The sequence below is a fragment of the Drosophila busckii genome, chromosome 3R, assembly GCF_011750605.1.
Source record: "Drosophila busckii strain San Diego stock center, stock number 13000-0081.31 chromosome 3R, ASM1175060v1, whole genome shotgun sequence".
NCBI classification, from domain to species: Eukaryota; Metazoa; Arthropoda; class Insecta; order Diptera; family Drosophilidae; genus Drosophila; species Drosophila busckii.
In genome coordinates this window covers 7,536,472-7,558,760 of record NC_046607.1, presented here as the reverse complement: position 1 = coordinate 7,558,760, position 22,289 = coordinate 7,536,472, and the positions used below count along the sequence as shown (strand labels likewise).

At 43.6% G+C, this 22,289-nt stretch overlaps 6 protein-coding genes across 9 annotated transcripts; 4 read left to right on the top strand and 2 right to left on the bottom strand.

Moving 5' to 3' along the window:
* The first annotated feature begins 125 nt into the window (after nt 1–125).
* LOC108601695 (colorectal mutant cancer protein) lies at nt 126–3,255 on the top strand. 2 transcript variants are annotated; one of them, XM_017989605.1, is made up of 7 exons: nt 126–598; nt 961–1,222; nt 1,282–1,647; nt 1,706–1,827; nt 1,887–2,149; nt 2,212–2,901; nt 2,968–3,255. In XM_017989605.1, exons 1-7 carry the CDS (start codon nt 329–331, stop codon nt 3,089–3,091), a joined length of 2,097 nt encoding a protein of 698 aa, XP_017845094.1. In that variant the 5' UTR covers nt 126–328; the 3' UTR covers nt 3,092–3,255. The 2 variants fall into 2 exon arrangements, with proteins under 2 accessions (XP_017845094.1, XP_017845096.1); XM_017989607.1 differs by lacking the exon at nt 126–598 and adding an exon at nt 649–904.
* A 40-nt stretch (nt 3,256–3,295) lies between these two features.
* Nucleotides 3,296–4,262, bottom strand: LOC108602464 (pre-mRNA-splicing factor SPF27). Its single transcript, XM_017990588.1, has 2 exons — nt 4,124–4,262; nt 3,296–4,061 (listed from the first exon to the last, which is right to left on the bottom strand). Exons 1-2 carry the CDS (start codon nt 4,196–4,198, stop codon nt 3,363–3,365), a joined length of 774 nt encoding a protein of 257 aa, XP_017846077.1. The 5' UTR covers nt 4,199–4,262; the 3' UTR covers nt 3,296–3,362.
* Nucleotides 4,263–4,389: 127 nt separating this feature from the next.
* Nucleotides 4,390–6,299, top strand: LOC108603435 (60S ribosomal protein L4). Its single transcript, XM_017992257.1, has 4 exons — nt 4,390–4,496; nt 4,709–4,889; nt 4,963–5,333; nt 5,566–6,299. The coding sequence occupies exons 1-4, from the start codon at nt 4,494–4,496 to the stop codon at nt 6,214–6,216; spliced, it is 1,206 nt and encodes a 401-aa protein (XP_017847746.1). The 5' UTR covers nt 4,390–4,493; the 3' UTR covers nt 6,217–6,299.
* Nucleotides 6,300–6,443: 144 nt separating this feature from the next.
* LOC108603434 (glycerol-3-phosphate acyltransferase 1, mitochondrial) lies at nt 6,444–13,419 on the top strand. Of its 2 annotated transcripts, XM_017992254.2 has the most exons (8): nt 6,444–7,457; nt 9,564–9,678; nt 10,156–10,320; nt 10,395–11,380; nt 11,440–11,744; nt 11,804–12,156; nt 12,217–12,532; nt 12,819–13,419. In XM_017992254.2, exons 1-8 carry the CDS (start codon nt 7,345–7,347, stop codon nt 13,043–13,045), a joined length of 2,580 nt encoding a protein of 859 aa, XP_017847743.1. In that variant the 5' UTR covers nt 6,444–7,344; the 3' UTR covers nt 13,046–13,419. The 2 variants fall into 2 exon arrangements, with proteins under 2 accessions (XP_017847743.1, XP_017847745.1); XM_017992256.2 differs by lacking the exons at nt 6,444–7,457; nt 9,564–9,678 and adding an exon at nt 9,995–10,046 and having other exon boundaries at nt 12,819–13,418.
* Nucleotides 13,420–13,473: 54 nt separating this feature from the next.
* On the bottom strand, nt 13,474–17,811 carry LOC108603433 (probable histone-lysine N-methyltransferase Mes-4). The gene is made up of 5 exons (XM_017992253.1): nt 17,542–17,811; nt 16,355–17,492; nt 13,953–16,290; nt 13,771–13,890; nt 13,474–13,702 (listed from the first exon to the last, which is right to left on the bottom strand). The coding sequence occupies exons 1-5, from the start codon at nt 17,780–17,782 to the stop codon at nt 13,508–13,510; spliced, it is 4,032 nt and encodes a 1,343-aa protein (XP_017847742.1). The 5' UTR covers nt 17,783–17,811; the 3' UTR covers nt 13,474–13,507.
* A 215-nt stretch (nt 17,812–18,026) lies between these two features.
* LOC108602760 (biorientation of chromosomes in cell division protein 1-like 1) lies at nt 18,027–22,231 on the top strand. Of its 2 annotated transcripts, XM_017990932.1 has the most exons (5): nt 18,027–18,305; nt 18,366–19,108; nt 19,172–21,331; nt 21,407–21,445; nt 21,527–21,618. In XM_017990932.1, exons 1-4 carry the CDS (start codon nt 18,082–18,084, stop codon nt 21,424–21,426), a joined length of 3,147 nt encoding a protein of 1,048 aa, XP_017846421.1. In that variant the 5' UTR covers nt 18,027–18,081; the 3' UTR covers nt 21,427–21,445; nt 21,527–21,618. The 2 variants fall into 2 exon arrangements, with proteins under 2 accessions (XP_017846421.1, XP_017846420.1); XM_017990931.1 differs by lacking the exon at nt 21,407–21,445 and having other exon boundaries at nt 18,029–18,305; nt 21,527–22,231.
* Nucleotides 22,232–22,289: the final 58 nt, after the last annotated feature.

Sequence of the window (22,289 nt, the reverse complement as noted above, 5' to 3'; positions counted from 1 at the left end):
GGCCGGCAATTCTCCAGCAGCTCATCGATAAGCATTCGATTGTTTGAACCAGACATGACTTTAACCATCGATTAAGTCGATGCGCTTATTCGTTTTAGTATAGTATACATTTTTTAGTGGAGCAGTCCATTGACTTAAGAAAAACAAACGAACTTTGAATTAAAAATGCCTTAAAAACACACTAGGGTCACTTGGACCGTATTAAAAAAGTGCCATTAACAATGCGAGTAGAGCGCTAATCAAAATTAAGCTAAATATGGGCGGTGCCTGCCTTAACAAAAGTCAACAAACCAGCCAGCCAAAAGTCTAATTGCAATAAAAAGGCAAGATGTCAAATGATGTGCAAATTGCCCGAGTTACTAAAATAAACGCAGATGGAGTTCGACGGCAGCAACAGCCAAGCAAAGCTATAACAAAGGGCGGCAGCGTTGGAATTATAAACGATGATGTGGAATTTGTTTTTGGCAGCATATCTCCGCGACAACATAGGCATATAGTCAGCTCCTATGAGATGGAGTCGCCGGAGCATACCCAGCGCGATACCACGGAGAGCGATAATAACATATCCAGCTGCTCCACGCTGGACATTGTCAACAAAGTAAGTGAGAGTGTTTGTATACTTAATTCGCATACATACGTCCTACATATGTATGTGTATATTTTGGTATGCATTTTAATGCGTTGCGCAGTGCGCAGGGTCAAGTTAAAAGCTGCGTGCAACGTAATCGGAGGCAGCGAAAAAAAAAATAAAGAATTAATTTTCATGATATCGGAGCAATTGCTGCCGCGCAGCTTGAGTTGGATATGCTGCAGTGAGACGCCATTGGCGCTGCAGCAGGCCGAGAAGCGATGCAGTTGGGAATATACACTGGTGGCGCAACCGCGGGCACATCGACCAATTAATGTGAACTTTTTTGTTAGCTATTGATTTATGCATTCATTTATATGACATAATTTTAGGTGGAACAGTTGTCGGTGCAGCAACTGGAGAATCGAGTGCGCGAACTGACGCAGCGTCTGCAGCAAGCTGACCAACAGTTGGCCGAAAGTAATGTGGAGCGTGAGCTTTGCCATAAGCGCCTGGAAGTGGTCAGTCAGTCTCATGAGTGTCGCATAACGGAAATGCATTGCGTCATTGCCGAGCTAAGTAAGAAGCTACGCAGCAAGCAGCAGCATATCATTATGGAGGAACTAGAGCCAGAGCTGGAAGTGGAGGGCAGTGGTACGTATAAAATTACACTAATTAAACAATTTAATAAATTTTTGTTCAAATCCACATAGAGCTGAGTTATCAGGAAGGCTCGGTTTACAATTCTGAACTGAATTTGACCAATGCGGATGCCGAAGCTGACTGTCAGACTGAGAATTTTCAGCAATTCGAAGGCGCTTGCTCTAGCAGTGAGCAAGTGCAGCTGAAACCTGCAGTCAATATCAGCAAAGGACAGTTGGAGGCGCTACAGGAGGAAGTGCTGCATTTACGGGCACAAATTGCTCTGCTACAGGCCGAATTGGCTACCAAGGAAAAGGACAAGGATCAAGACTCGGCGCTGCAGGAGGAGCAAACAAAAGTAATTTACTTTACTGGCAGCGATATGGGCAATAACAGCGTCAGCAGTCCCGTCAAGCAGCAACTCAATGATCTAAACAGTAAGCACAAATAAATATCCTTTAGTTTAAGGTTTAAAAGGCCATTATTATTTTACAGCCTGCGTTACAGCAAGTAGTCCGCAGCAGTGCGTCAAAGTTGCAGAACTGGTGAAGCTACGCTGCGCCAGCAAGCACAACGTCAAGTCGCCTCAACAGGACTATCTGGAGTTTAACAATGAGGTGAATAAGCAAACTATTTTGCATTACTCACATTTATTTAACAGCTGCTTAATTCTTAGCACATTGATCTGGTAGAGCACTTGGACAGTCTAATGGCTCCAGTGCAGCAGGAGATGTCACGTCTGCAGCGCAAAGTGGAACAATTGCAGCTGCAAAATAAACTGCTAACGCTTACGCTAACTGAATCCAAGCAGCATGCCGAGCAGCTTTATTTGCTGTGCGGCAAATATGAATCCAATGCAGTGGCATTGCAATTGGCTGTGAATTGCAGCGATCGGGCCATTGAAGCCTACGATGTCATGTTGGCGCTGTTAGAAAGCAGGTAAGCAAGCAATGTTGTACTTAGTTTTACATGAAATAAAAATTTACTTTATTCATTGCTAGGCTTGTGTTGCTTAGCGACAAATCAGCAACGGCAACGGAAAGTCGTTGTGCCGTGGAAACAGTAGCGCATCATTTGCTGGCACGGCTGGAAAGCGAGCAGGACGTGTGCGAGCAGAGTTTCGGTCCTTGGCAACATAACATTAAACTTAATGCAGCCAATGCGCAGTGGAGCGCTGCCGATGAGCAGCGTTTGCGATATCATGTGTCCAAATTGAAGGCACGACGCGCCACAGTGCAGCAGACTATTGTTAATCTAGAGTCACCGTTTAGCGATGCCTACGAGCAAAAGCGTCTAGCACTAGAGCAAAGGCAAGAACTGGAGGTGCAAAAGCAATCGCCGATGGAGCTGGACACAGCTGTCATTATGCAGGAACTGCTCGAGCTGCGAGAACATCATGAACAGATTAAATCACAAAAGGAGCAGGCCGAACGAGAACAACAACAGGCACTGGAGCGTGTGAATATATTGCATGAGGCACTACAACAGCTGCAGGCTGCGAATCGTGTATCCTACTCGGAGGCAGAGCACGTAGCGCTCACCGAACAGCAACTGGTCGAAGCGCTCAGTCGCGAGACCGAACTTAAATATCGCATTCAAACGCTGCTGAGCCTGAATGCCACTCAAAAGGCAACCGACTCACAAAACCACCAACTGCAGCAAAATTTGCGTGAACTGCAAAAATCCAACAAGTCCGTTATAGTTTTGTAATTTAAATTTAAATTGAGGCCTAACAAAGTTTATTTTTTTGTTTGCAGCAATCTGACACAGCTGCTGGAGCAAAGCAAGCGCAAGTATCAGCTGCGAATTAAGAAGCTAGAGCAGCAACTGTCGCAGCAGCAACCACAACAACAACAGCATGTTCCTGAAACCACACTGTAGGAGTTAGGATTTATATTTAGTAAAACGCTTTCGCTATGGTTCCTGCGCCTAACGCAGCTATATATCACGCATGTGCCATACGACTAATCAAGCTGTATTAACTGCAATTACATATACATAAATTTATGAAATATCAAATACATATACATATATAAAGCGCTAATTTAAATGCAAACTATATTTATAAAATGTATTCGCTTGTTATACGATTCAATGTATATTAATTTATGTATTTAAAATTGTACAAATAATAATTATCAAGCTAACACTACTATGAGTCGTTTGAGGATTCACCCTGTTGCTCGTCCTCAACACTTTCACCGTCGCCGTTGTCATTGCCATTGCTCTCTTGGTCATTGGATTCATGTCCATTGTGCTCCATAATTTGCTCTGTCGTTGGATTATCTGGTGGACTTAGCTGCAAAATCTGCTCGCGTGCCGCTTGCACCACTTTCTCTAACTCTGCACATTCGTTTTCAATCTCATAGTTTTTGGACACAAGCATGACCCAGTGTGCTTCCAATGAACGTAGTCTTTCGCCAGCCACCGTCTGAGCTTGCTTTCGTTGCCAGTTGACATCTTGTATATCCTTTTTCAGCTTCTGTAGCTGCAGCTGTGCCTTAGCCTGCATGGCTGTGAAAACTTCCAGATAAGATTTCCAGGCTTCGGTACCGTAGTCCAGCATTAGTTCCAGATTGAGCGAGCGCACCCACTGATGCTCTAGCTGTGCCATAGAATTATCAATGGACTCCTGCCATGCGGAAACTTCGGACAGCTTGCCGGAAGGAGGTGGTGGCAGTTCATAACGCTTCATGGACAATGTTTCCATAGGCTGCCGATTGGAAATGCGTTCGAATTCGTTTATCATAAGTGGGGTTTCAAACGGATTCGTCGCAGGCAGTGGCAAATGATCTAGGTAGTTCTTTGTAGGTCGATAGCGCCGGCATTCCTCTTCCACCATTGCAAGCGCCTGAGCAGAAATTTAAAAGTTGTGAATGATAAAATTTAATGAGCTCTACAAAAACTACTTACTGATTCTCTAACGCCCGCATCGTCGTAGCCATGATCTATATACGGCAGTGCATCCACAATAACCTCATCAGCCATTATTTAAGAGGTAAATATATTGTTTACGTTTTAAAGCAAATTTTTATCAACGCTAGGATGACAGTCTCTTGCTTAAAACGCCAGTGCTGGTAACGGCACGAAGCTCAGTGCTCTAAGAGTTGACATAAGCCATGCTGTCAGAAATGCAACCCTGCTGTGAAAAACACGATTGGCAGCACTTAGTGGCCGTTTCCGGCAGCTCTCTTTCTTTCTTCGTTCTTCTTATAAAATAGAGGACGGCATCTGCGTTTGCAGAAAATTTAACACCATTAATTGGGATTAAAAATCAGCGAAAATGGTGAGAAAGTGTGTGCAAATACTACGCGGTGCGCGTGCGAATGTTATTATTGCCGTGTTATACAAATAAAGTGTTAAAAACATTGAAAATATGCGCTGAAACGCTATCCTAACCTCCACGTGTTTGCAGCGCGACGTTGACAGCACACCTATGCGACTGTTGTGATTTGAGTTTTCGTTTTTACATGGAATATTTTTGTTTATCAATTACAGAGCTTAGGCAACGCCAGGCCATTGGTCTCCGTGTATACGGATAAAAATGAGGCTGTTAAGGAGAAGAACATCTGCCTGCCGGCTGTGTTCAAGGCGCCCATCCGTCCGGATGTGGTCAACGAGGTGCACCAGCTGATGCGCCGCAACAACCGTCAGCCCTATGCTGTCAGCGAGTTGGCAGGTAAGTCCTCTCCGCCCCCAATGTTTTGTTTACTGGGTAAACACTAAAGCAATAACTGTTTTTGTGTGAACAGGTCACCAGACATCTGCTGAGTCCTGGGGTACCGGTCGTGCTGTTGCCCGTATTCCCCGTGTCCGTGGTGGCGGTACCCACCGCTCCGGCCAGGGTGCCTTCGGCAACATGTGCCGTGGTGGTCGCATGTTCGCTCCCACTAAGACCTTCCGTCGCTGGCACCGCAAGGTGAATGTCAATCAGCGCCGTTATGCTCTGGTGTCGGCTATTGCCGCATCGGGTGTGCCAGCTCTGGTGCAGTCCAAGGGTCATGTTATCGATGGCGTCTCCGAGTTCCCCTTGGTTGTGTCCGATGAAGTGCAGAAGCTGCAAAAGACCAAGCAGGCTGTTGTCTTCCTGCGCCGCATGAAGATCTGGGCTGACATCCAGAAGGTAAGCAATTCAATGCTGATCTTTTATATCAGCAGCGTCATCTGGAAGCATTGAGTTGATTTATCTCTATGTTTACCAGTGTATGTGCTTCAGACGTTGCTAGATTAATTGCCCTCCTAGGCGTTACGTTTGCAGCCTGTTTCCAACGCTGCAACCGTTCGCAGTGGAGGGCTACAGTTAATCCTTTGAATTAGCCAGACGTAGTTACTAATTTTGCATTCACTTTCAACAGGTGTACAAGTCCCAGCGCTTCCGTGCTGGCCGTGGTACCATGCGCGACCGTCGTCGCATTGCCCGTCGTGGTCCTCTGGTTGTGTACCACAAGGATGAGGGTCTGCGCCGTGCTTTCCGCAACATCCCTGGCATTGAGACAATCAGCGTGGATAAGCTGAATCTGCTGAAACTGGCTCCTGGTGGCCATGTCGGTCGCTTTGTTATCTGGACTGAGTCTGCTTTTGCGCGCCTGAATGATCTGTTCGGCACCTGGAAGAAGCCATCCACCTTGAAGAAGGGCTACAATCTGCCCCAGCCCAAGATGGCCAATACCGATTTGTCGCGCCTTCTGAAATCAGAGGAGATCCGCAAGGTTCTGCGTGACCCACGCAAGCGTGTGTTCCGTCGCGTGCGCCGCCTCAATCCTCTTTCCAATGTGCGTCAGCTGATCAAGCTGAACCCATACGCAGAGGTCCTGAAGCGTCGTGCTGCTCTCGCTGCTGAGAAGCGCACCGTGGCTAGGGTGTTGGCCAAGGCCAAGAAACAGAACGTTGAGCTGGCCAAGTCGCACTTCGCAAATGTTGCCACCAAGGCTGCTGCTAACCGCGCTAAGCTGCTCGCCGCCCGCAAGAAGAAGGTCGCCCCCAAGAAGCCCGCGGCCAAGAAGTAAACTTTCACACAAACCTTAGGGGACAAAACTCTTTTTATATAATAAATTACAAATAACAAAAGTTGTATGAATTATATTCATAATACAGTGCGAAAGTATAATTTACTTAAATTAAACTACTTAGTCATAGGCCATAGTTATTGCGCTCTGTCTCTCTCAATCACTTTCACTCTCTTACGTTCGTTCGCTGGTAGCGACACGCCGCGCTGCGCTCTCTTTTACTGATAACACTCGCTTCTGATGCCTATCAATGCTTCGTGAGGAAATTTTATTTACGAAGCTCTGCCGCGATTCTGATCTTCGTTTCGGCATGCGCCGATGCTCCATTGTTGTTGTTTTTACTTAATATGTGCACATTTATTGTCACGTTAATTGGTATTTAATTAAACGTCAACGATTGCAAGCGTGTTTATTCCGTCGTCAGCGCTCGAGTCGAGCGGTTTGTGTAACGTGCGCAGTGGAAAATTTGAGATTGCGAGCAAAACAAAAAACACAAAGGAGCCGGCAACACAGAGCCAGACAACCAAGAAGCGAACACAAAAGAAAGGACAAGATTACAAATAAGAAGTGTCATCGCAAAAAAAGTGACAGAAAAATAAAACAATTGTGGAGTTGAATTTCAATGTGCTATTTGTTCGCAATAATTGTGTTATTGTATTATCAACGCGATTATCAAAATCTATTTAATAAGCGAACTAAGTGAAAACAGAAGCAACACAAATCGCCCGAAACAAATCATACGATACGATTTTAATATTTTTACTACATACATACATAATATTTATGTATGTATGTAAGTTGTTTGTGCGAATTACGGGTCGCGACATCAACAATGTCTGGTTATAATATAGAGTGCGAGTAGAGCGCAGTACAAACACAACATACACTCAGCTTCCGAGCAGCGTAATCACTGCAGTGTGACAGATACAAATACAGACTAGGGAATTACTGCAAAGGGTGGGGAGACGCTGTCGGAGACGCTTTGACGCTCATCACTCTTTTCCACAACGAATACATATCAGAATAGTTTATAAAATCGTGTGGCGCAGTGGCGTCTTAATTACAGCTATTAAAAAAGGAGACGCTGGCCGTGAATTTGACCAGTAGCCTCACCTCTATCGCGCAATCATGTTGTCGAGTGTTTTAAACTTTATCCAGTGCGTCGCCGAGATTTCTTTGCTCGGTGGCATTGAGATCGCTTCAGTTGCACTGGTTGTTTACTACGTCTTTGCAAAAACTAGGTGAGTAACAAATAACGTTGGTGATGGAGGATATTAAAGTGGATGCTAGGGAAATGTCGGTAAAGAAATCATGCGCCGGCAGTAAATCTGCTTGCAGCGCATCTATCAAGTTCAATTAATGACGCAGACACAGGCACTCAAGTAAATGTGTATATGTATGTGTGTAATTGCAAATGTGTGCATATTTATGTAAATTGATGGTCAAAAGAGAATTTATTTATTTTTAGCAGCACACTCTTTGAGCATCTGTATCTGGTACATACATATGTATTTACAGATTTGTACTATTTTTGCGTGAGCAATAAGCTCACATGTTTGTTTGATCACTTCGACATTTGTTTGTTATTGTTTGGGACAGGTGGTTGGCGCCTGTTGCCGGCAACGAGTCTTACACACATGCATTTAAAGTTGCAAGTTGCATATGTATTGTGAGAATTTATGGCGCATCAATGTGCTTGTGGGTGAATTGTTTCTAAGGATGCATAAAGGTCATTGCTGTGACGTAAATTTGCATGCGAAAACTTTTCTATTTTCACTTGCTCTCACACCTGTTATTGCTCTCTTCCACTATCTCTGCCGCTCTCTTTGTTAATGTTGCTGTCTGGTATGATAAGCGTTGAGCAACTCATTCGATCGCTTTGTAAAAAGTATGATAATTAAAATGAGCCCAACAACGCATGCATATGAATATGTTTACATATTCACCTATATACATACATATAAAAAATGAGGAGTTAATTAGCTGATTAGCGTACACAGTAATTGTGTTATTTTAGATGCACCTTTAATCGGGCAATAAAGTCAGATTACAATGTTCACGCCCAACCAGTGCAAAGCTCAGTTCATAATCGGCATAGCTTTATGTTTACCGTAATTGAATCATAAAGAAAGTGTTGGAGTGTTATTGTGCCGATAATAAATTCATCGTACTCATAAATTAATTAGCAGGTGCGCAAAAAGACCGTCCCATTGTTCAAAAATAAGTAAACTGTTACTAGACAATGAAAGCTATTTAATTTAATGTGATTAAACACATTTCGAAAATCCAAATTACAGCAATATGTTTTTATTGTAATGTTGTACTTGAGGTGTTTTCTTTTTTTCCTTTCATTTTCCCTTACATAAATGAATATTTTTATGTATATGCTAAAATTACTTACTAAATATTGAAAACGGTTTAGTTTAATATGGTTAAACATATTTAGAAAATAAAAATCATAACAATATTGTTGTTTTTTCTTATTTTTAGGATGTTTTTTTGTAATACATACGTTCAGCGTCTGCACTTTCAAAAAATTCCTTTATAATGCTCCATACTGAAGCTTTACTTACTAGACAATGAAAATTGCTTAATAGAATACATAAATATTGTTAAACATATTTATATGTTTAAGTTATTTTTTGCAAAGTGATTGAAGGTGTAGGCACGCTGTTCCATCTGAAATCGACTTATATTCCTGTAAATCTTCAGGAAGTAAATCTACTTGCTGGGATTCTCAAAATAATGGGCAACATTGTCGGGCATATTGCGAGTAATGGGCTCGCTTTTTAGCTTGGCCATGCAAATCGGACACTTGTCTTTATCGTTGCCTGTTTTGATGCACTGGCTGCAAAGGACATGCTGACATTGCGTTAGGCTTAATAGCAGTCCTGCATCTGCATCTTTAATGCACTTGTTGCATCGTACGCGAAACATAGATACCGGTCAATTTCTATAATGAAATGTAAGAAATATCTTAAACATAATTAAACACATTTTACAAATTAACTAATTAGTTTTAAACAAAGTTCAATTTTACTCTTTTTTATTAACCATTAGAGACTTATCAAATAAAATATTCATACGTATGCCACATGCTTAATAGGTTAGTGAACTCAATTAAAATATACATACATATGTATGTACATATTGTGTGTATGTACAATCATAACTAGTAGTTGGACTACAGACTTAATTTATTGTTATGATGGGGGGCAATCAAAACTTTTATTGACTGCTACTGTTAAGATAAGAGTCGGCAAAATTCAATTAGTTTTAGTTGCCGGGGTGTAAACACTATTCCATATTTATTGCAATCTACAATGTAAAATTTCTTTTGTTTATAGAGCTTCTGCAATTATCGCACGTTTGTTTCCCAATTTGAAACTAAGCTATCGCACGTCACTGGGCAAGTTCAACAGCATCGGCAGCGATATTCTTTACACGCTGCGTGCATCAAATGTAAGTTTACACAAAAAAACATTAAGTAGCCACATGCACAGTATCAATTAATAACCTTAGAGCTCATTTGTATATATAATTTACATACGAACATAACTGATAAGGTGTTCATTGAGGAAAACACAACAATCTTTTAAATTAAATACAAACATACGTTTTTATATACAAAACTTGCGTAGCGTTGCCAGACGATTGTTATTTCAAAGTTATATCGATAAAATTTGCAATTTAGTTCCTATCGCTATCGCTTGCCGGCGCTTTTTGCAAAAAATATTAAATGCTGTGAACTATTTAGCAAATTACATTATTTTTGATTAGTGAATCTCACAAATATAATGCAGGAGTATCAGGCGCGTGGCTGGTTCGAGGTAAACAACAATAAATAAACATGCATATATGTGTATACCTTTACATTGTAAGCTTTCGTTCTGCATGTGCGCGCTTGATTGAATGTTTTATTTGTATTTTTTTCTGTAGGAGCCGAAAGCACAAAGTTCGGTTAACCATGGCATTGGCACGGAGAATATGTTACAGGTGACACCGCATGCGGGTTTAAAGCCACTGAAAAGTAGCTTGGACTGGGGCATATTGTTTCCTTATGTGGCGCAAGTTTGGCGCAGCGAAAAATTTGACTACCGCCAAGTAAGTACTTTTAGATCATGTGCTTTATGCTTGGTTTGAATTTGTATATGTATGTTTGTATTATGTGCTCATAGGTCACGGAGATCGTACACAACGATGCCGTTCTAAAGCATGCCATTAAACAGGCCGCCGAGCAAACGTTACGTGATCAACGCTATGCTCAAAATGGCCATCGCATACTCGGACGCAGCATCAGTGGTGAACAGACTGAGGAAGAAGATACCAAAGCAGGAATCTCGTATCAAAAGATTTTACGCAAGCAGGAACAGCGTGCTATGACTATACTTAAGGAGATGGGATCCACATTGAACAACGCTTTGTTGGCCCTGACCTCTTGGGTACTATACAAACTCTTGCCGTGCTTTTTATCCGGTGTAGTGACCAATACCAAGCAAATCGAAATGCTCAAAAATGTGTCGAAGCGTGCACCCGATACGCCACTAATTTTTGTGCCGCTGCATCGCAGTCATTTGGACTACATCATGGTGACCTGGATACTGACTAACAATGACATTCGCAGTCCGTTGGTGGCCGCTGGTAATAATTTGCAAATACCTGTTTTTGGATCACTGCTGCGTGGCCTAGGCGCCTTTTTCATAAAACGTAAAATTGATCCCGTGGAGGGCAAGAAGGATGTACTCTATCGCGCTGCTCTACACTTGTATCTAACACATGCACTGAAGCAAGGCCACAATGTGGAGTTCTTTATTGAAGGCGGACGAACACGTACCGGCAAACCATGCATGCCCAAGGGCGGTATACTCTCCGTTATTGTGAATGCTTTTATGGATGGCAGCATTCCAGATGCACTGCTAGTGCCTGTATCTGTGAACTACGAACGGCTTGTCGATGGCAACTTTGTGCGCGAGCAGAAAGGTGAACGCAAGGTGCCGGAGACTTTTCGCAAGGCCATCTCTGGAATTTGGCAGGCACTTAACTCCAACTACGGACTGATGCGCATTGACTTCAATGAGCCCTACTCCATACGTGAACTGGTCAGCTCGTATAATAAAATAGCACTCGAGGAAGGCAGCAACAAGTTGTACAAGCCTACAGCCAAGTATGCAATTTTTATATTTGTATAAATTTTCTGTACTGTAATTTAGCTCTCTGTTACAGAACGTTGCAGCATAACCAATCCACTTCATCGTTGTACGGCACCGATGTTGTTTGCGAGGAGCATCGCAATCTCATTGAGAGCATCTCGCGTCAGGTAGTCTTTGACTGCGCCGCTGCCACCTCTGTGATGTCTACCAATGCATTGGCTTTTTTGCTGCTAACGCGTTATCGCCAAGGCGCTACCGAACAGAAACTGTCTGCTGCTTTGGATGATTTGCGCAATTCGCTGATTGGTTGCAAGGACTTGGGTTTTTCTGGCGAGTCATCACATGTGCTGGCATATGCTTGTGACTTGTTAGGACCAGGTGTGCTATAATAAGCTTTAAGCTGCAAGCAACTCAATTTAATTGTATATTAATTGCAGGCTTGGTCACACGCACACGAGATGAGCAGGGTCATATGTTTATACGCGCTGCGAGCAGAGTGGAAAGCTTTATTGAGTTGGCCTATTACTCAAACATGCTGACGCCGCACTTTGCATTGAGTTCCATATTGTTAACCACCTATCATTCGCTCTTACCTGAAGCAACAAGCAGCAGCAGCAGCATTGATGCGCCACCTAGTGTACCGCGCCAGAAACTTATAGACACTGCACTCGAAAATTGTCTGGTCTATCGCTATGAGTTTATATTGAATAAACCTACACAAGTGCTGGAACGCATGCTGCAAAAGCACTTGGACGATCTTCTCAACAGTGGCTATATATGTCGCAAAGAGGTTAATATTTGTCAAATACGCTTCAAGTTTATATTTTTATACAATTTGATATATCTGCAGTTGCCTGAAGCAGAGAATGCGTTACAAGCACGTCGCATAGCGCGAAATTATGAGCTGGATGAGCATGACGACGATGATGATGATGAGGTTCGCTCACAAAAAGCTTATGGCTTGGATGAGCTATTGCTGCTGTCCACAGAAACTTTACAGCAGCAGCGTTATCTCTGTGAAGTATTGGCCCCGTTTAGTGCTACTTATCTGGCCGTGGTGCAAGCGCTGCAAATACTACATCACAGCTCCATGCTAGAGTCTGAGTTCATTGGCTTTGTGATTAATGATCTAAGCAACAAAGTCAAGTCGGGCAGCTGTATTTACGGTAAGTGATTCTTCATCACCACACACTGCGTGCTTACTATAATAGAAACAAGACTAATAATCCACAAGCAGATATTTTTTGGGTTAGTACATACAAGATTTATTGTTAATGACGCTACATTTCAAGAGCTATATATAAATACTTATTTAAACTCTTAACTTGTACATTTTTAAATTAATTATTAACATTTTGAACGAAAGTGATTGACAGTTTCTCTATTTTAGTCAGCAACAGTGTCTTCACATCGTGTATACGATTTAATATTTCTGTAATTTCTTTTCTGCAGCTGAAAGCATCTCGACTGATTCGGTGCGCAATTGCTTGAAGCTGCTGGAGAAGTGGTCTGTGATCGAGGTGTGCCATCAGAGTGGCATGCGTTTAATCTCGCTCAATACGCTCTATGAGATGTCCCGCGAATCGCTCAGCTCCATTGTCAAGAAGATTGAGGCCGTAGTGCCAAAATTCCAAACGGGTTACTTTAGCCAAATAATAAGCAAAGACTCGCCTGTTTAGGCAACACAAGAGATTTTTCTTTTCTTTTTTATTAACTTTATTTTGGCATACATTTCAGTTGAGTTGCGTGAGTTTAGTAGTATGTTTTATGAATAAGCAAAGTGTGCATACTCTTAGAACTAAGGTTTTTAGTTTCTTTTTTGTTTTAGTCACTTGTTTGCCAAAGAGCTAGCCACATTTACTTTATTTAGGCAGCTAAGAGACAGTACCAAAATTTGAACAAATTTACCTACTAATTAACTGTATATGATAATAATGATATATATATATTTTTTCTATACGCCGCTGTGTGTGCAAACCATGCATATTTTGTGTATATATTAATTCGTAATTTTAGCATTAATGAACTGATTTGAAAAATAAAATACATTTTTGTGTATACATTTTGTTTTTGACTAACGCAATTCTTAGACTTATGCTAAATAATAAATATGCTTTGTAAAGAGTTTAAAAAAAATGTAACTATGCTGGCTTTACGTCAGTTTCGGTCTGGGGCGCCACCTTTGTAATCGCATTATCTGAACTACTTTGCTTATTTTTTAATTTTTTGCTATTGTTTTTCTTAGCAGGCGCCACATGTATGCGCAACCCTTTGCCACGCTGCATTTGCTTCAACTTCGAGTTCGCCTTGCTTTTCACAGATGTCGAGTTGGCCTCCTAAAAGATAAAATAATACGTTTAGCTTAAAGTGTGCACAATTGCCAGTTGCTGTAGTTTATGTTTACCTGCTCTTCCTTCAGTTTGCCACCAATCGCACCGGAACAGCCCTTGGAGCCACAGAAGCAAGCCTTCTTACCATTGTTCATTAAATCATCCCATAAATAATTGAAAGTTAACTCCGTATCCTGAAATCAAAACAAGTTACATTAGCACAAGCTAAATCTTTTGCGAAAATATGAGTAGCTACCTCTGGTATATCCTTAATAGCGAACAGTCCCACGCGATTTATGCAGTTGACCGTCCATTTTTGAGTGGCACAATTGGGAGCACACGAATGATTCATGAAGCGCGCCAGATTGCCCTTGGGCCCGGCGTCTATAATGAAATCCTTTTCCACGCCAAGAAAATAAAAGTTTTCATCGCGATTCCGTGTCTTTTGTGCCATGCGTCGCTGAAACTCGGCATGGTTAATCACCTCGCCTACATACTCTATGACAAAGGTGCCCTCGGCAATGGGCTCGCGGCAGACCAAACCGAAACCACGTTCGTTCATGTATACAACATCCAGTCGTGGGGATTTACGCAGCTCAAACAGCTTATTTTCGCACTTGCTGCCGGCTCGACAATGATCCGGATGGCATTCATGGTAGAGCATGCGATTGAGACAGCCAGATTCGGGGCCGCAGGGATGCTCGCTATTCGGCTTGCACTCGCACACATTCACATCCTCCTCGTTGTGGACAAAGCGTACCGGTGGCACCGGTTTGTTGGCCTTGATTTTGACATAAGGTGGTGGCTGTAGCTTGCTGCCGCTGGCACGTCCAATAGCCTGCTCCTGACGCTTGGCCTTGATGAGCTGTAGAAAACGTGTGGCTTCCTCCACACCATCCTTATAGTGCTTGGACATGAGCGACTTGCTCTTGTAGCCATCGCCGGTGTCGCCCTCGATGTACAAATAGACACGTCTGCGTGAAATCCAGCCATGGTCATTGGTGCCAAAGAAGCGTACTACAAAATCGTTTAAGCCATGTGGCTTCTTCAAAATGTTGCTGGGTATTTCGGTGGGCGGTAGTATGATAGCAGGCCACCAGCGAAAATTGTTAAACTTAGCCCAAACAATTTCACCGTAGAGCGGCAAGCGTCCGCTCTCGCACTCCTCACAAATGTAGCTCTCATTGGTCTTGATGGGTATATTGCGGCAATGCGCATGGACGGCAATGGGGCATGTTTCGCAACAGACCAGCTCGCCGCCGCGCACGCAAATGTAGCACCAGAGCACATTCAGATGCGCGTCTGCCTTGGCAATATTGTGACGCGGACAGATCAAATAGGTGGCAGTAAGCATGCGCGAGCCGGCGGGTATGCAACGCGAGTCCTGATGGTAAGTGGCTGGGCATTTCACGCACTTGATTAGCTTCGAGTTGCCCAGATGCTGGAATTTACCACTTGGATCATCTGAGACGCAAGTGTGGCAAACATGCATGGGGCAGCGTGCTGAGGAGCTACTGCTAATGCTCGCCTGTGGCCAGTACTTGCAACAAGCGGCATGAAACCTAATGCTGCACAAGGGCTGGCTGCAGACAATGAGCTGGCTAGTGGACTGTGCCTCGACAGCATTGCTCTTCTCTGGGGAATTGGGTGGCGTGCTGACAGGCAACTGCATTTGATGACAAATGCAACAGCTGTCCGAGGTGCCGATTGTGCATTCGTGGCATATCAATGATGGCTGCTTGACCACCACGTCCAGATCGCCCGTTATGTGTGCTGGTTCCTCCTGGTGCATCTTTGGCGAGTGTTGCAGGCAACCAGCATGGAACCAGCTATTACAGTTGCTTCCGCAACGCTGAAGATTGCTGCCAGGCTCATAGCAGTATTTACAGACAGGCTCTCGATTGAGCCCGCGAAACAAATACTTGCGATCTAGTTGCAGTATATCGCTAACCACCTCATCTACGGGTCGACCAGTTGGCTTCTTAGTCTTTGGCTGCTCGGAGAGCGGGTGCTGCGGTTCATTGTGCTCTTCCGTTGGGCTGGGGGTCACAGTCACAGGCGTTTCACTGCGGCGCAGTAATTTCGTTTTTAAGCGATTCGAAAGTCGTTTAATGTTGCCGCGTTCAGTGCTCAGTTGGTGTGCCGAGCCCAAAAGTTCGGTCTTATTGTTGGCCAAGTCACGCTCGAGCTCACGAAGTTGCAACTGCTTCAATGACCATATGTTGCGCACCACTGCCAGCAGCACTTTCTCTACCTTCTCTTCCTGGCGATATACCATAACATAGTCCTTAATGGCATCGAACAATTGCCCAAATTCGGGATTTTTATAGTTAATCACGTCTGGAGTGCTGGCGACGTTATTACCCACATGCTCTTCCAAGTTGCTGCTCAGTTTACGACGCTTGCTGCGCATATCATGTTTCCTTTTAACTGGCGAGAACGCCGGACTGCAAGGCGAGGTGGAGCGTTCGCGTTTAATTGCCAACAATTGCCTGGCATGCAAGTTGTCCATAGAATCGTACAGACTACTGCCTACATCAGAGCTGTCCTGGTACATCGACTTGCTGCGCTTGCGCTTTTCTTTATTCAAAAGCCTGAAAACAAAAAAAAAAAGTCTTATCAACTCACAAGTTAATGAAAACTGTCAGCAACACTTACTGCGACTGTTCATAAATCTCATAGAACTTGTCCAACCGTTGTGCGTAGGGGCATTGCGCCACTTGATTAGCTTCATCGATGGCCTGGCGCCAGACCAGGACCTTGTTTTGCTTGGGAACCATTTGTCTATACTTCATGCTTTTGGGGCCATGCTGTTGGCGGATTTCTTCGCGTAGCTGATCATAGGCTGGAAGTCCATTGAAGGGCATTAAATTCTCCGATTTTATCCAATTGTAGCGCCCGTTGTCGGCAAAGAAACGCACATGCACCTGCACGACAAGTGGGGTGTCCGACGCACTATCTGTGGACTTGCGCTGCGGATGCACTTGAAGATTACCCACTACCTGATCAAATTGATCCGGACACACCATGCAGGGCCAGTAGCAGTAGGTGAATAATTTGCCCCAGTACAGTTCACCCACCTGATAAGTAGGCCAGCCAGCATCCGTGACGATGGATGAGCCCTTTGCGCTGTCCAAACTTATCGTTGATGGGGACTTAACAGACTGTTCGCTGTTATTGGCAGTGTCTGTAATATCTGGTGAGGGTTTCATTTCTGAATCAACTATTTCTGTTAGTTGATGGCCCATATCGACATCGACAACGACAGCTTGAGTTACTTCAGTTGATTTTACTACAGTTTCAACTTCACTAGTTTCTATCTGTTCATTTTCTATTGTTTGCCCATTCTTAATGGCCTCGGGTTCTGTTTCATTAATTTGCTCTGTTTTAATTTCCTCTATGGCTACTTGTAGTTTTGTTTTAGGTCCACGCTTCATTTTACGCTTTGTCTGCTTTCTTAGAGGCAGTGGCACCGCCACATCTTCTGCATCCGCTTCGAAGCCTGTGCTGTTTGGTGAGCTGGCACCATTCTTGATGAGCAGTTTATCAATCGGACTCAGGTAGCTGCTACTTGGCATCAGCTGTGCACCAGCAACAAATGCTTCAGGGGAATCAGCAGCACAGGCTACAGTTTCGCTTTCACCATCTTTTTCGTTCAGTTCGCAGTTGCTGTTTGCCACTTGAGTGTGATTACGACGACGCGTTGTACGGCCTTCATCGCTGGCGTAGACAGTTGTTGGTGAGCCTATGTACTTGGGACTCAAGTTCGACTGTAGATTTATCAGATCCCGTTTTCCTGTCATACAAACATTAGCTCTACCTTTTACTTTACTCGTTTTACTTACTGCTTGTGGTCTTTATTTGCCTGGGCGACTTTGTTTCATTTTCAGTACATTGTTCACTGCTGTCGGTTGCCGACTCGGCGTCGTTGCCAATTATTTGTCGATGTTTTAGTAGTGAATTTCTTGGGTAGCGTTGTTTTGAGGTTTGTAAAGCAACAGTGCTATCGGCTTCAGTTGCGACATTGCCTGCAGTCGCTGTTTCTGTAGCCTCTGTGGTTGAAGTTACTACGCCTGCGCCTTGCATTTTCGAAAGTGAACTACCCGCACTTAATTTCATTTTCTTTTTGCACAAAACAACAAATTAACAAAAACAGCCCGAAATTCCTAGACGCAGAGCGCGAGGAAAATGGCGAAAGACGATAATGAGCGGGAACTATCGAGCAGTCAGACCGTATTTTTATTTTACGAATATACTGTCATCCACTGTGTTTGCAAACAAAGCACACTGCGGTCACACTGTTAGCAGCTGTAGAAAACATTTGTCTGGCAATTTAGTTGTGTCTGTTGATTAATATAATAAATAAACGCTTTGGTCCACTCGAGATGGACCAATTTGTAAAGACTCTCATCGAAGAGGTCAAGTCGCAGGGCGTCTTCGATGAGTTTCGTTTTAACTGCTGTCTGGCGGATGTGGACACAAAGCCAGCCTATCAAAATGTGCGCAATCGAGTTGAGACTGCTGTGAATGATTTTCTAGCCAAACAGCAGTGGACACCGGAAACTAACAAGGTGCAGTTGCGAGAGCGACTACGTAAGCATTTGTTGGAGTAAGTCACTATGTTATATATAAATATCCTTTGCACTGCTTAACCCACCTAAATTTTTAGCTCAGATGTGCTGGATAAGGGCGTGGATCATATTGTCGACCAAGTTGTTAATCCCAAAGTGGCCACTATCTTTGAGCCAAAGATAGAGAGTATTGCGTATAAGTATTTAGGCATACCGCCACCACCGCCGCCAGCAAATCCACCCCCTCCGCGTCCACCGCTGCTACCTGCGCCGCCTTTGCCACCGTATCCAGGCCATACACTTGGACACTTGAATGGTGGCAATCTACTTAATATAGAAACAGCAGCCTGCTTACTACCTACAGATTTGGAGCAAATTAGTCCCGATTCTGATCGCGCTACAGTCAAATCAGATTTAAAGGAAGACAGCAAAGAGGGGGAATTGCCACCACCTGGTGTGGATGATGACATGGATGACGATGTTGCTTCGCCAACTTTTGAATCCGCTACGAGCTTTAAAGATGACATTAATAATCTGTCATTAAATACATCAGACTCGGTGCGGGATGTCAAAGAGTTGGCAGGTGAATCCCGTGACGCTGGCGCCTCGCAAACCTCACAGCTGTCTCAAGTCTCTAGTGACAGTCATCTAACAATAGCATCCACAGAAACAGCGCACGCTACAAACCTCAACATAAGCGAGGAGCTTGACTCTTCTTTGGCTGCCAACATATCCGAAGAGGCACAGATGCCTAAGTTCAATGAAAATCCTGACGAAACTGAAAGCGAAGCTAGGCCGGAATTACATTTCGACATTAAACAGGATGCAATCACATTTCAAGGTTTATTTAACAAGCTCGGCTAAATTATTTTAATTAATATTTATTTCAAATTCATACTTGCAGGCACTGAGCGACACAGATCTGAGCCGCAGTCGCTATCGATTGAGGATGCAATCATGTGCGAGGTTAAGGCCAACATTTGCAATGTCGACAATGTTGAAATTGAGGCTGCACCAGTGACTGAATGTGTAGTGACTGCAGAGGATGAGCAGGTAGTAGCCAACAACTTTGAGTTACTGCTGGAAGCCGCAGAGGCTGCAGCAATTGCAGCAACAGACGTACCTGAAAATAAAATTGAGTCCGATGAATCCAAGCCAATAGCTGAGCAACTATTGGTCGCCACTGAGCTGGCACTGATCGCCGCCGAGCCGCCACTGGTCGCTACTGAGTTGCCACTGGTAGCCACAGAGCAGCCATTGATCGTCACTGAGCCGCCACTGGTCGTCACTGAGCCGCCACTGGTCGTCACTGAGCAGCAACAGCAGCTTAAAGAGGAACTCAACAAGTCTACAGAATTTGCTGCATCTCCTGCTACTACTTCCTCGTCCTTTAAGACAACTAAATTGGATAAAGATAAGAACAAGGAGCGAGACAGAGATCGAAAACATCATCATCATAGCGATAGTACGCAACGACGCGAACGTGACAAGTCGCACAGCAAAAATTCATCAAGCTCCAAGCACTCTTCATCCCATTCCTCCTCACAGACTTCGAGCAGCTCTAGGCACAGGAGTAGCAGTTCCAAAAATGATAAAAGCTCATCAAGCAGTTCCAGTCGTAGCAATCATGATTCAAAGCGCAGCTCATCGTCACGTCATGAGTCATCGAGCTCTTCTTCCAAGCGACACAAATCCAGTTCATCTACCTCAAAGAGTGATCGTTCTAGTCACAGCCACAGCCACAGTCGTCACAGTTCATCTTCCAGTTCCAAGCGTAGTGATCGTGATCGCCACAAGTCCAGCTCAACTTCGAGTACGCTTAGCGTCACAGTGCCAACTAGTGTTCAGGATGATCATAACGAGGAAAAGTCCAAGCTGCATAAACGCCATAGCAACGATTCCAATGATGAGGGCAAATCCCCCCGCGCCAACAACAAAGCAATTACTACAAATGGTGGCAGCGCAACTTTTGTAAGCAATACCTCAACAAAAGAAAACGGTAATGTGATGGAGGCTAATGATAATAATTGTGCTACTGAGACTGCTGAAACTGCAACTGAGTCTTTACCCACAAGTCATGTGGTTAATGTCACTGATATGCTGATGCAATCCAGCTCAAGTTTTATAGAAATAAGCAGCGTACAACAAAGGACGCAAACTGAGTCGAAGCAGGAAGTGAAGCCACAGACAGCGACAGAGGAAGAGGTGCCGAAGGCAGATGGAGAATCGCCGGATAGAAAGGTACTGAAGCCAGAGCGAGAAGTGCCGAAAACAGGGGAAGAGGCGCCAAGGACAGAGGAAGAGGCGGCAAGGGCAGAGGAAGAGACGCAGAAGACAGAGGGCAAGATGCGGGAGACAGAGGAAAAGGCGCCGAAAACGGAGGAAGAGGTGCTGAAGACAGGGGAAAATGCGCCAAACACAGAGGAAGAAGCTCCAAAAACAGAGAAAGAGACGAGGAAAACAGAGGATGAGGCGAAAACGGAGAGAGAGGCGCCGAAGGCAGCGACTGCTAATCAAAAATCCGCTAGCCTGGAGCCCACTAAAGAAAATAAGACTCCAACAAGCATCGAGCAAACCGAAGCTGAGAATAAGCCAATGCTTGTCAAAGATGCTAAAAAAGTTGAAAGCCTTGAGGAGAGGATGGAGGAGAGTGTGGCAGTAACCCAACCTACGACCGAAACTGAGTCTGATTGTGAGCCTAAACTTGAATGCGAAAGCGAGTCTTGCACGCATTTGGAGCAGAATTTGGAAGAGTTTACATTGCGTCTACAGCTGCTAGAACAACATATTAAAGATCGGCGCACTTTGCTCAATCAGCTAAGCAGCGCTGACGAGACGCAATCCCGACGACGCAGCCATTCAAAGAGGCGCCTAAGCAGTGAGAATATTTCATCCACGCAACAGAGTAGCAGCAGCGCTAGCAGTAGCAGTTCCAGTGGCAACAGCAATACAGACAGTCCCGATGCCAAGCGTAACCGGCTCGATACTGCCAAGACATCACCTACGCCCTCAGAGCTGAGTCTGAACTCCAAAGAGAATGAAGAGGTGGAAAAAGAGGAGAAAGGTATGTAGATATTTAAAAATTAACATAAATTTCAAACTCTCATCTACATTTAACTTACCTTTCACATGCTATCAGTTCATATAACAATATACTAACTTAAGATCTTTACTGTGGGTAAGAGCACTAAATAATAATTAAACCAAAATAATTATTTATTAGTTGATTTAAGACTTCGATTTTCTTCAACTTTTACAGGTCAGCTGAGCGGCAGACGACTGAGTCAAAAGCTCTGCCAGCAACAGCGCTACACCAATGATGATCTCTACAAGCCACGCCTTCTTTTGTCGCAGCGGTCGCGTCGTCGCGGCTTGGATTCAATACTCTAGTACAAAAGACAATTGTTGTTGTTAAGAGAGAAAAAACAAGTAGTAGCGTACTTTCATCTGCGTTTAATTCGACTTGGGTTTCCAATGTTTAACAATAAATTGTTGCATTAATGTTTTAAAAGCTACATTTACAGTTTACAAATAGCAAGTGTAATTCTCAATCTTTAATATATGGTATATATAAATTAAAATAACAAACAATGAACATAATAATAGTATTCTGTGTGTGAGTGTGTGTGTGTGTGTCTGTGTTAGAGCTTCTGCTCGCCAGCAAGCGTGGATTAATGTGAATTTATTTTAATTTGATTTCTTATAAATTTTGGTACTAATATATACATAGAAAGAGCTTCATGGCTTAAACAATTTTTTGTTTCTAATCACAATTGCCCATTTAGGCGAGCAGAGTCTATGTGCAGTCAAAGGGGTAGGAATTGTTTAAAAAATATATTTTACATTACAATGGGCATCAATAGCTTACACTTGGCCATTGAAACTTGTAAAAATAGGTGTGTGTGTGTGTGTGTATTTATTTTCAACATTTAAACTTTTTATTTTCATTGTAATTTGATTACAAATCAAATTGATTTTTAATTTGAATTCTTTTTTGTTTGTTTTGCAATTTTGAATTAACA